Raw genomic sequence first — 13,092 nt, 5'->3', positions numbered from 1 at the left:
CTAATTCTCATCATTTGCGGGAGGTGTTACTGTTTTGTTTCAATATAAGAAAACAGCGGCTGAGTCTCATCGAATGCTCTCAAGTACGTATGGTAAGGACATTATTAGTGAAAGAACATGTGGTTTCAATACTTCAAGAACGGTGCTTTTAACAGTTCTTTCACAGAACAGGTGGTAAGCTCATTAAAACTCCCTGTTGTCCTCAGTATAAACATCAAAATATATATATTGAATGTAAACAAAAAGAACAATTTAATTCTCAGTCCTCATGGCTACTGAATGCAGAACTCTACTCACCACAGTGGCCCTGAACACTGTAGTTTGATTAAAATTACTTGATAGTTGATGTCTGTCACTTCCCACTACAGGGTTGCCCGATTTGCTGCTGTGTGCCGGCTTCCCCTAGATTACAGGTGACACATGAACGCAGTGGGTCACTTCTTAATGTTGTTAATGTGTAACGTGGAGCAATGATGGAAACAGCTGCTGCTATATATGACAGACAGAAACTGCAGATACTTTGTCGACAGCTGATTTTAAGTGGCCAATGACTGAACTGTGGCAGATGACATGCTTTGTAGCCCTGAATTTAAACTTGTGCCCCAGCCTAACCACAAACTCATGATATGCCATGTACCCAAGAAAAGAGTGATCAATAATTTCCAGCAGGACTAAAATCAGATCGCTTTGATCATGATGATTACAGCTAACCTCTATCAGCAAAGCCGAGACAGAAAAATTTCAATTTCAGTGCTAAAAGCAAACTGTAATTCCTCACTGTCATTGGTCACCTGAAACTATCCTCACACCAGCTACATGAGCGGCCACATTACCAACCAATGAGCAGTCCTGGTTGGCACTTTATTGCAGATTATAGGCAACACAAGCACAATTCAAACAAAAAAAGATAGGAAGAAAAATAAGAGCAAATAAAAATGTCAATACGATTTTGAAAATGGCAAAGTATTAGAACTAAAAAAATACATTTAAACCAATTAATTGAATAAAAATAATAATCAGTCGTCTTGGCCACAGTTTGAGAGTGGCAATTCATTTGGGTGGACAGCTAGCTGGTGGTAACACCCATATAAAACAATGTACCGAAGTTGAGGCAGAGTTGATGTATGACATAACTGCTTTCACAGGCAGTCTTACCTTTGATACAGTTGGGTATGTCTGTGACAGGACTAGTATAGGATGTGATGAGTGGGGCCATGGGCTAGCTCTTGCATCTAGATCCATCAGGGGGATATTTTGACATTAAATGTCAGAACAGCATGATCGAACAGAGATACTGTAGCTCTCCATCAAAGTAAATACTAATATAATAGAAGGCAGTCAGAGCCCTGACAAACATAAGTTCAAGCTGTTCCAGTCCAAGGTGTATAGGGCAATAAAGGTGGGAGGGGGGGGATGGAAGTGGGGGGGGGGGCCTTGGGCTTTTAGGGGCATACCTTTTCAATTGGTTAAAGTGGATAACTGAAGAATTATGTGTGTGTGGATATAACGGATATGGCACAAGCAAGCTGTTTGTGGATCAGCTTTGTAAACTGCGCCTCTCTGTGAAAACTCTAGGAAGAACTTCAGCAAACTGGGCATGTGATTGCCTGTCACTATAGGGTGCTGTCCACAGATGGCTCAATTGTACGGGGGAGACTTTGTAGTGTGGAAGGAAGGGTAGCTATGGAAATAGAAGTACAGTTGATCATTATTAGGTTTCATATGTACACTCAATGTATCAACCACACAATTCACGGTTATCTTTACTCCTCCACAGAAAATTCATTTTTATCATTTTAAAGATGAATTTCCTTACTAGGTGCAGCTCATCAAATCACAGTTTCCATCATCACAACAATGAAGCAAATGTGTAAAAACAGAACTGTACTCATTATGATGTTGACAATAATTTGAGCATGTGTGTGTGTGTGTGTGTGTGTGTGTGTGTGTGTGTGTGTGTGTGTGTCACTGTTACAAACTTCTAGTGCTGCACCTTCATGAAACATGCAGCTACCAGTAAGGCCCCTTACTCAAGTTGTAGTACTGAACTTTCAATGAAAATTAAATCAGGGGGGTAGCAATTAAAACAATTGACTCTCATTTATATGTATACTACAAAAAACACCAATCAAGCTATATTGGTTTATAACCTTTGTGGTTTCCCTTCACCCCTACAGGAGGTTTAAACTGTTCCTCCAATAAACCCATCAGAAACTTCTACTGCATCCTCATTCAGCTGATATAGTGCTATCTTTAGCACAGTCACTGCCAATAAGGACTAAACACTATTTTCCAAAAGTAGATACTGAAAGACACTGCTAACATACAGGTTCTTGTTGGCAAACATGCAGGAAAACATCTATCAGAAACATGCAGTTAGCTCACATGCAGAGCTAAAAAACAACAACAAAGAACTATTTGTGACTGAATACTGCATTAAGTTTCAATTATTTAGTTGAGGGAGATTTAGAATATTTAATACTACTGATTATAAGAAAAATCAATACTTTCGATTTAAGGGATATAAGAATTCCTCACCTCAAACTGCTTCTTGGCTTTGAAATGAGTTTCAAATGAGAGGCCAACATCAGAAGATTTCACTGTAACAGCAAATTCCTGGAGAATGGCAAGGATGATGTTACATCCAAGAAGTTTCTGGAAGGAAACAAAATTTGGCTGAGCAAACATTTTCACATTAATGAAATACATTACATTTTTGATGCATTTTACAGATTTCTATGATTTCTAACAAACAAAGTAATAGAGTGTATAAACTATTGCTTAATATTCTCAGGCAAGTCCATGTAGCCTTCATTATCTCAGATATTATCTTTTCCAACTAGTCTGCTTTTACAAACAAATTATGTTTCAAATTTAAAAAAATATATATATTTCCACATTTTTATGTTATGTCCTATGGACAACATTCGCAATTTGTGAAACAATACAGTTCAGTTTGAAAAAATGTGAGCAATGTCATGTGCATATTTCAGGACAGTCACAACAAATGTCAGGCTTAAGCAATTTTCTGCCATTTTTAAACCAATTCACAGTTATCATAGAACAGTAGACAGATTTTTGTCTCATTCTTGGGTAAGAAACCAACTTATGATATCCACAATATAGATACATAAAAATTGCCATTATCTTTATTGTTTATATGAGTGATTCATCTATCAACTGGTGTTACATTTATCTAAAAAGATCCTCCACATTCTAGTAGTATGATAAGAATGGGAGAAATGATGAAGACTGTTTGACAACACAATTACTTTCTTCAGCTGATTTAGATCTTAGACGAAAAAGGATGAGTTCTCTTTCTGTGGAAAAGACTATATCTTTCAAACAAGACAGGCCCGCTCCCTTTTAGACTTATTTTAAATTTCTGAAAGTGTTCAAATCCACTCATGAAAGAGACCATCTATGCACACATATTCTTCCTGCTGTTAGTGTATTTGAGACTCTGCAACATTACAGAAAATGTTCGGGAACTCTGCTACTGTCTAACAATTTCCTTGTGTAGTGCTAAATTATCCAGTTAAATTCATTTCGTATTCTCATGTCAACTAAATGAAATACTCTTAATATTTCATATGTAAGAAGTAAATTTAATTTTTTGAAGCCAGGAAAGTTGTTCCATACATACATTACAATTGCTTTTATCTTCCATTTTATGAGGTCTATGTTAACCAATACTACAGCAAAAAGGACATACTTTACAAGTACAGTGTCATACTATTTATGCAGTATAGTGGCATCTATTTATGTGAAGCCTGTTTTAACAGCCAGTTCAAATCTCACTAGTTAAGAGTAATACAATATTTTGAGTTAGTTTCCCCCTTTTCTTTAATTAAGATGTACATAGCCAGAATGGAATTGAGTCATGAAATCATAGGAAAATTTCTGCATTACTAAGTCACTGTTGCACAGACTGTACACTGAGGTAACAAAAAAAATTATTCCACGTGGGAAAAATATGTATAAAAAACAAAGATGCTTTAACTTACCAAACGAGAAAGTGCTGGTATGTAGATATACACCACAAAATAAAAAACACACAAACACACACACAAATATTCAAGCTTTCGCAACCCATGGTTGCTTCATCAGGAAAGAGGGAAGGAGAGGGAAAGACAAAAGGATGTGGGTTTTAAGGGAGATGGTAAGGAGTCATTCCAATCTGGGGAGCGGAAAGACTTACCTTAGGGGGAAAAAAGGACAGGTATACACTAGCGAGCGCGCGCGCGCACGCGCACGCACGCACGCACGCACGCGCACACACACACACACACACACACACACACACACACACACACACGCACAAACACATCCATCTGCACATATACAGACATGGGCAGACATATCTCAATGCAAAGAGGTTGGGCAGAGATGTCAGTCGAGGTGAAAGTACAGAGGCAAAGATGTTGTTGAATGACAGGTGAGGTACGAGGGGCGGCAACTTGAAATTAGCAGAGGTTGAGGCCTGGTGGGTAATGGGAAGAGAGAATATATTGAAGGGCAAGTTCCCATCTCCAGAGTTCTGATAGGTTGATGTCAGTGGGAAGTATCCAGATAACCCGGACGGTGTAACACTGTGCCAAGATGTGCTGGCCATGCACCAAGGCATGTTTAGCCACAGGGTGATCCTCATTACCAACAAACACTGTCTGCCTGTGTCTGTTCACACGAGTTGTTACACAGAGGTGGCAGTAGTATCGTGAACACAACGTATAAAAGGAAAGCACAGTGCATTTGGGAGCTGTCATTTGTACTCAATTCATGTGAAATGGTTTCTGAAGTGATTATGGCTGCACGATGGGAATTCATAGACTCTGAACACGGAATGGTAGTTGGAGCAAGATGCACGGCACATTCCATTTTGGAAATCATTATTAAGGAATTCATTATTCAGATATCCACAGTGTCAAGAGTGTGTCGAGAATACTAAATTTCAGGTATTACCTCTCCCCAAGGACAACACAGTGGCCAGTAGTCTTCACTTAATGACCAAGAGCAGCAGCGTTTGCGTAGAGTTGTAACAACTAACAGACAAGCAACACTGCATGAAATAGCTGCAGAAATCAATGTGGAACATACGACAAATGCATCCGTTATGACAGTGCAGCAAAATTTGGCATTAATGGGTTATAGCAGCAGACAGCTGACATGAGTGCCTTTGCTAACAGCACATCACATTACATCACTTGCAGCACCTCTCCTGGGCTTGTGACCATATCGGTTGGACCCTAGACAATTGGAAAACTGTGGCCTGGTCAGATGAGTCCCAATTTCATTTGGTATGAGCTGATGGCAGGGTTCACATGTGGTGCAGACCCCCACAAAGCCATGGACCCAAGTTGTCAACAAGGCACTGAGCAAACTGGTAGTGGCTCCATAATGGTGTGGGTTGTGTTTACATGGAATGGACTGGGTCCTCTGGTCAAACTGAACTGATCATTGACTGGAAATGTTTATGTTCAGCTACTTGGAGACCATTTGCAGCCATTCATGGACTTTATGTTCCAAAAGAACAACGAAATTTTTATGGCTGCATCATGTTACCGGACCACAACTGTTCGCAATTGGTTTGATTAACATTCTGGACAATCTAAGTGAATGATCTGGCCACCCAGATTCCCATCATGAATCCAATCGAACATTTATGGGACATAATCAAGATGTCAGTTTGTGTACAAAATCCTGCACCATCAACACTGGCTAATCATGGATGTCTAAAGAGCTAGCATGGCTAAATATTTTTACAGAGGACTTCCAACGACTTGTTGAGTCCATGCCATGTCAAGTTGCTGCATATGCCCTGCACAAGGAGGTCTGACATGATATTAGGAGATATCCCATGACTTGTCACCTCAGTGTCTAAAAGCTTTAGAGAACTATCAACCTTTTAATAGTCCCTGATTAAATTATTAGCATATTACTATTTCTTGCAAGAGTCAAAGAGGCACCAAATATCAGTAGAATAACAGCAGTACATGCTGCCTATAAAATTCTAATTTGCTATCAATTTTCTCACACTTGCCACAATCTTTAACAAGTAACTGTTGCATCAGGTGTGTAAAATTAACACCACATTATCATACATGAAAACTGCATTTCATGTAATTTAATGGATGGCATAACTTTTTAGGTAAAAAGACGAGGGCTAATAGAAATCCTTAGGTAACAGAAGATATATTGAATTTAATCGATGAAAGGAGAAAATACAAAAATGCAGTAAATGAATCAGGCAAACAGAAATACAAACGTCTCAAAAATGAGATCAACAGGAAATGCAAAATGGCCAAGCAGGGATGGCTACAGGACAAATGTAAGTATGTAGAGGTGTACATCACTAGGGGTAATATAGATACTGCCTACAGGAAAATTAAAGAGACCTTTGGAGAAAAGAGAACCACTTGCATGAATATCAAGTGCTCAGATGGAAACCCAGTTCTAAGCAAAGAAGGGAAAGCAGAAAGGCGGGAGGAGTATATAGAGGGTCTATAAAAGTGCATTGTTCTTCAGGACAATATTATGTAAATGGAAGAGGATGAAGATGAAGATGAAATGGGAGATATGATACTGCGTGAAGAGTTTGACAGAGCACTGAAAGCCCTAAGTCGAAACAAGGACCCGGGAGTAGACAACATTCCATTAGAACTACTGATAGCTTTGGGAGAGCCAGCCCTGAAAAAACTCTACCATCTGGCGAGCAAGATGTATGAGACAGGCAAAATAGCCTCAGACTTCAAGAAGAATATAATAATTCCAATCCCAAAGAAAGCAGGTGTTGACAGATGTGAAAATTACCGAACTATCAGTTTAATGAGTCATGCCTGCAAATGCCTAACACGAATTCTTTACAGATGAATGGAAAAACTGGTAGAAGCCAACCTTGGGAAAGATCAGTTTGGATTCCGTAGAAATGTTGGAACACGTGAGGAAATACTGACCCTATGACTTATCTTAGATGCTCGATTAAGGAAAGGCAAACCTACGTTTCTAGCATTTGTAGACTTAGAGAAAGCTTTTGACAATGTTGACTGGAATACTCTCTTTCAAATTCTGAAGGTGGCAGGGGTAAAATACAGGGAGTGAAAAGCTATTTACAATTTGTACAGAAGCTAGATGGCAGCTGTAAGAACAGAGGGGCATGAAAGGGAAGCAGTGGTTGGGAAGGGAGTGAGACAGGGTTGTAGCCTATCCCCAATGTTATTCAATCTGTATATTGAGCAAGCAGTAAAGGAAACACAAGAAAAATTTGGAGTAGAAATTAAAATGCATGGAGAAGAAATAAAAACGTTGAGGTTCGCCTATGACATTGTAATTCTGTCAAGAGACAGCAAAGGATCTGGAAGAGCAGTTGAACAGAATGAACAGTGTCTTGAAAGGAGGATATAAGATGAACATCAACAAAAAGCAAAACAAGAATAATGGAATGTAGTCGAACTAAATCGGGTGACGCTGAGGGAATTATTTTATACGAGGTGTTCAATCATTACTGGCGATTCAAGTGTGCTAGCCACTGGGCCACCTCACACGGTAATACATTACGAGTGGTGCCATAAGAAGCGAGGAAGTTTGGAATCATCCAACAAAGATAAATGCAGTCACAAATATTGCCAAAACTGGAAGCAGTGTCTGCAGCAGCTCAAAATGCATTTTCAGTTGGTTGGCAAATAGCTAAGCTCTCCGTCACGTGTTGACAAATTAGACCCCCAGACAAGGAAGTGTTTCTTGCTCTCAAGTAGATTTCTGAATATTAGTGAACAGACACAGCCTAGACAGACATCTAGTGTTCCTTAGATAATACAAAAAGCACCCCCACTGCATCAGACATTTCACCTGGAAAGAGGTGCACAGACAGACAGCGTTATCTTTCTGTACCTGCAACAGGTCATAACAGCCACCCCAAGTGAGTGTCATATTTGCCCCTCACTGATGTATAAGTTTTGTCCAGACTGTAGGAAGTGCCACAAATTTCACCAGTGTTCTCATGTTACTTGTGTACCAGAGCATGAGAAAAGTGGGGCGAACTGATACACTGTGGGAAGTAGAGCCTGACTAAGTATCGGTGTTCGTTTTAACTCTAATGTTGGCAGAAACGGGCCAAGCAACTAATATACTCCTAATTGAGTTGAATATCAATAGTATTATGACTCAATTTCAGGCTGATGCAGAAGCTGTAGCTTCCTTGATTAACCAGGAACCTCTCAGTGTTTGGCCTCCCCCTGCCTGCAGCCATCACAGTGGCAGGTTACTTCATATTGCTGACAAAAGATTCCTTTGAGAGAGAGCATTACTATATGGGCAAAATACAAGAATGCAGAAGGGTAAATCACCTTGTATGTTGAACTTTCGCCATCACCAATAAACCTCTTCATTTTGATGTATTTACTACATTTGTTTTCCAAGTATTGTAAGAGGTGAACCTGGTGTCAACCTTGGTACTATTCCAAGATATAGAATCATTATTAGATAATTATCAGCGGTTACTCCAATCAACAGTGGGTATGGCCAAAAAGTTTTAAGCTTACATGTCACTCATGCAGTCCATTGTGCCTAAATTTTGTCATGCACAGCCAGTCCCATTCACAATGTCGGACGCAGTAAACCCTGAATTAGACAGGTTACAGAAGTAATTCAATCTAGGGGCAGTTTTTACCCAAAGCTTAAAAACAAACAAGTAAACTACGTTCTTGTGTTCAAAGGTTTATCTACAAATGAGGTAATTAGCACTGTATTCACTGAGTTATGAAAACTGGTTCTAATTACCCAATAATTAAAATAAATAAAGTATGTCAAATATTGCTCTTTTTGCACAAATTGTGCTGGAGTGTTTGCACAACAGATGTCCATAGGCTCACATTTTTCATTCTCTTCCACAGAATGGCCCAAGATGGAGCATGACTGACTACAATAGAATAATGGACAATGACACAGTTAGATGCTGCTTTGTAGTCAATTCAATGGAGAAAGTATGAAGTGCTACAGTAAACAATGATTCTCAAAATTATTAGTTAAAAAGAAATTGTAATGAAAAGCGAGATGGTACAAATGTGTACAGGAAAACAAAAAAATTAAACAATGTCATTGAGGAGAAGATTGGTTTTCTCAGTATGGGAAAGAATGATCAAGCAGGAAAAGTTCGTATGTTCGACTAAGATCTGTAGCTATCCTTGCTTTGTTCTACTGTTAAATTTAGAATGTTTAGCATAGTAAATGCATTAAAGCTCACAGATTATTGACACTTGGTACAAGGGTAGGTAGTTGACCCTCAATACAAAAAAAATTAATGCCTAGTGCATAAATAGGCAGAAAATCCAATTACTGTTTGATTTTGCAACTGGAGATCAATCACAGGAAACAGTCAAAACTGTAAAATATTAAGGAGTATGTGCTCACAGAAATTTAAAGGAGAGTGACCACATAAAACTACTCGCAGAAAAGGCCGATATCAAACATATTCAATGAGAGAATCCTAACGAAAAATAATTTTTCGCATGAAGGAGGTAACTTACTAAACCTTCATTTGAACAATTCTGGGCATTGTTCATTACCTAGCACCCTTACCAGATAAGCCATTACACAAAGGTGGGCAAAAGTAGTTCAAGGATTATATAAAATGCACTGATTGTTGGTGTAGCAACCATTTGTCAATGTACACATTTATCAAATTTAAAGACAGTTCACATTCAGAATATTTTGAGATACATATGTTTAAGTGTACATGCATCATTTGAAAATGGGCACTAATTCCAAAACTGTCCATTCATGATGTGTCAATAAATTCTAATTTTCGACAAAAAGTTTACAGTTTCTGCAGAACAGTGATTTTAACCTTTAACGATTTAATAGAGGCTGTGAAACGTGTACAGAAATTATTCAAAAATAATTCACTGATGCTTATTTGTGAATCATTTATTTCAATAACAACAGCTGAAAACAAAACAATTTCAAAAAATTTAGAATCAAGTATATCTATCAACAACTTACTTTTGGTGTATCTCCACTCCGAATCATTGCTTCAATGGTAGTCAGTAGGTGACCCCTCTTAATACCAAAATCATCAATGCTGGCACGTTTTATCAAAATAGCGATCACCTAGAAGATAAAGATTAAGTGAGAGAGGGAGAGAGAGAGAGAGAGAGAGAGAGAGAGAGAGAAGGGAGTGGCAGGGAAGGTGATTTGGTCACAATCCATATAGTTAATAGCAAAGTCATCAATGCTGCCATGCTTTATCAAAATAGAAATCACCTAGAACATAAAGATTAAATGAGAGAGAGGGAGGAGCTGGGAAGGTGTTCTGGTCACAATCCATGTAGTGGAAGGCAGCCCACAAGAATTACCGATGGTAAGGTACATCCACTTTACTGCCCTTGTATACATCTTTCAGCTGTATATTTGGCTTTAACAAAGTAACAAGAAGCTGAATGCACAACGAGATAGTGAAATTCAAACCAAAGAGAAAATTTATATTAAATTACTGGAAAGCATGTGGCAAAAATTATAAAAATACAGACAATTATAAAACACTTGCATGGCATGGATTTTATTGCATTTCAAGATTTAATGTTTTCCCAGTGCACCGAAATATTTAATATTTCTCAGGTATTCATACGGGTGGCGTCGTTCAACAGGCGTGATATTTCGGAAAGCCAATTTCTTGCCATCTTCAGGTGTTCATGGAGTCTGATTTACCTCTGATGGATGCTGACTTTATATACTTTCACCCCCCCTCCCCCCCCCCCCCACTTTTCATGCAACCTCCATCTGACCACCTCTGAGAATGATCTGGGTGCGGTGGTTGGGAAGCACAGCACCTGGTAGTGGGGGAAGTGCGGCACCGTGTGACGGATCACAGACCACAGTACTTCTGCAGCTGTATCCTGATGGACGTGGATTTCTGTGTAAACAGCTGCTGTGCTTTGATCATACTCCAGGCTTGGTCCCAGGCCTTGCTTAATGGAAAGCCGCTGGCCTTATTTATTGGCTCGTCATGTAGTTGGATCTCCATTGTCTCTTTGAGAATACAATCCCAGAAGGTGTTTGGTTGCTGCAACAATTTTGTGTCATCATGATTCATCACATGTCCATGGAAAATGCAGTGCTCTGCCACAGCGGACTTTGCACCTCTCCTGTATTGTTCGGATCATCTGGCCTACATACATTTTTTCACACTGGCAAAGGGTGTGGTAGACTCCTGGGTTCCGAAGTCCTAGGTCATCCTTGACTGATCCTAACAATACATATAACATATCGGATGGAGGGCAAAACAAGCACATTGCGTTTTCGGCATATTCTCTCAATTTTTGCCGATGTATGGTATAATTGCCACTGCAACCAGTTTATCATCATCCTCAGTAGGCTGTCGTCTTGGCTTCTTCGGCCTTACAGCATGTTTTATCTAGCAGTAATTGTAACAGTTTGTGCGGCAGTTCAGCTGCTAAGCTGTCACAGTCCGATATTTCGTGTGCTTTGTGCACAAGTGTGCTTAGAACGCCTTCTCCTTCCATATTTCCACACACAGTTTTCTACAAGCGTTTTACAAGTCTACAACTGTCTTCTTTCTTATAGGCAGTTCACCTGTTATTAAAAAGTCCATACACATTTTAACTCATAGGTATTTTAACGGTAAAATTTTTATAAGACTTAATATGCTTCCCACAAACAAATTTTTTTTTAATGATGCGACTAACTCAACCGTCTTCCTTTTTGCAGCTCCACTAATCCCATCAGTACCTTATTTATGAGCAATAAGGCTCATAGCTCCACAACACTTCACGCGATTTCTTTCTCTGGCTGTAAATCCGTACGACATGCACCACTTCAATACAGTGCCTTCGTAATCCTTAGGGATGAGGTTACTGCAAAAAAAGTAAAAAAGATTCGTTCACCACTGCTGAAAACACAATGGAGGGAAATCGTATTAGCCATTCAAAAGAGAGCGCATTCTCAAGCTGACGTCATCTGTTTCAATATTTCTCACTGGCTAGTTCAAGAACATCAAATGCAGCATTAACAACTATGGTTCCATCAGAGCTGTTCAAAAACTGAGGAAGTTAGAGGAGAAAATTAAAAGGGAATACATGTACAAATATAAATGTTTTTACTGAAACTTTGCTTTGGGTTGGGGGGGGGGGGGGGGGAGGTAGATATGACCCTCATGACATGGCCTCTCCCCCTTTGCATCTGCACCTGTCAGAAGTATCTATGCAGCACATAATGAAAGTATTATGAGAGCTTTAATTACTATCTATACATCACAGCCAATACTGTAGCAAATTGAGAGACATTACCATTACATAGAACTTGGGCTATATTACATGTTGTTCCATCACCTCAGCTTACATTTCATATTCACATTCACTGGCTCACCAAGACATAACGAAACTGTCACCTTCCAGACCTCAACCTTCATTTCACATTCACATTCATTGGCTTTACCTATGTTCAACTAAACTATCACCTTACAGTTTAACCTAGATCTCAAGCTAAACTACAGGTCATAATAGAAATGCCTGGATGCAGCAGTAAAAGAAAATGCGAATAATTCATGAGACTCTGTCATCAATACCAAGATTCCGTAGATGTAGATACACAAATCCCTTCATATCTGTCTGCCACAAAATGAATATTTCTGTAATTTAGGCAGATAAATAATAATTTCTTCAAGATGAAAAGTTCCTAACTACATATGTTGAAGAAATTATTATTTATCTGTCTAAATTATAGACTTTTTCATTTTTTGGCAGACTGATACAAAGAAATTTGTATATCTACAGAATTTTGGTACTGATGACAGTCTCGCGAATTCACATTGAGTGGATATCGCCTTCTCCATTTTCTATAATCCAGCATCCAGGTATTTCTGTTAGGAACTGTCGTATGGTCCAAGATCTAGGTTAGGCAGGAAGGTGACAGTTTGATTATGAGTTGCTAAAGCCAATGAATATGAACATGAAATGAAGGTTGAACGGACAGAATGACTGCAGCAAATCTACAAAATTAATAAAGGAATGTTTATACAGCAATGTGAGTTATTCATACCAGTCACTAACCTCCAAAAGTTCACTACTATATAAAAATTCC

General features: G+C 38.9%; 1 protein-coding gene across 1 annotated transcript in view; it reads right to left on the bottom strand.

The window, feature by feature from the left end:
- LOC126184797 (exportin-4-like) overlaps positions 1-13,092 on the bottom strand; it is a 234,772-nt gene that overhangs the window by 179,680 nt on the left and 42,000 nt on the right. Inside the window, exons 4-5 of the mRNA XM_049927380.1 lie at positions 9,997-10,104; positions 2,539-2,655 (exon numbers count right to left, since the gene is read on the bottom strand). Of these exons, the coding sequence (XP_049783337.1) occupies positions 2,539-2,655; positions 9,997-10,104 (225 nt within the window). The remainder of the gene's footprint in view (positions 1-2,538; positions 2,656-9,996; positions 10,105-13,092) is intronic.

The sequence above is a fragment of the Schistocerca cancellata genome, chromosome 4 (assembly GCF_023864275.1).
Source record: "Schistocerca cancellata isolate TAMUIC-IGC-003103 chromosome 4, iqSchCanc2.1, whole genome shotgun sequence".
Taxonomy (NCBI): Eukaryota; Metazoa; Arthropoda; class Insecta; order Orthoptera; family Acrididae; genus Schistocerca; species Schistocerca cancellata.
Note: the sequence above shows the minus strand (reverse complement) of the source record. Positions and strands in the feature narration are given on the sequence as shown.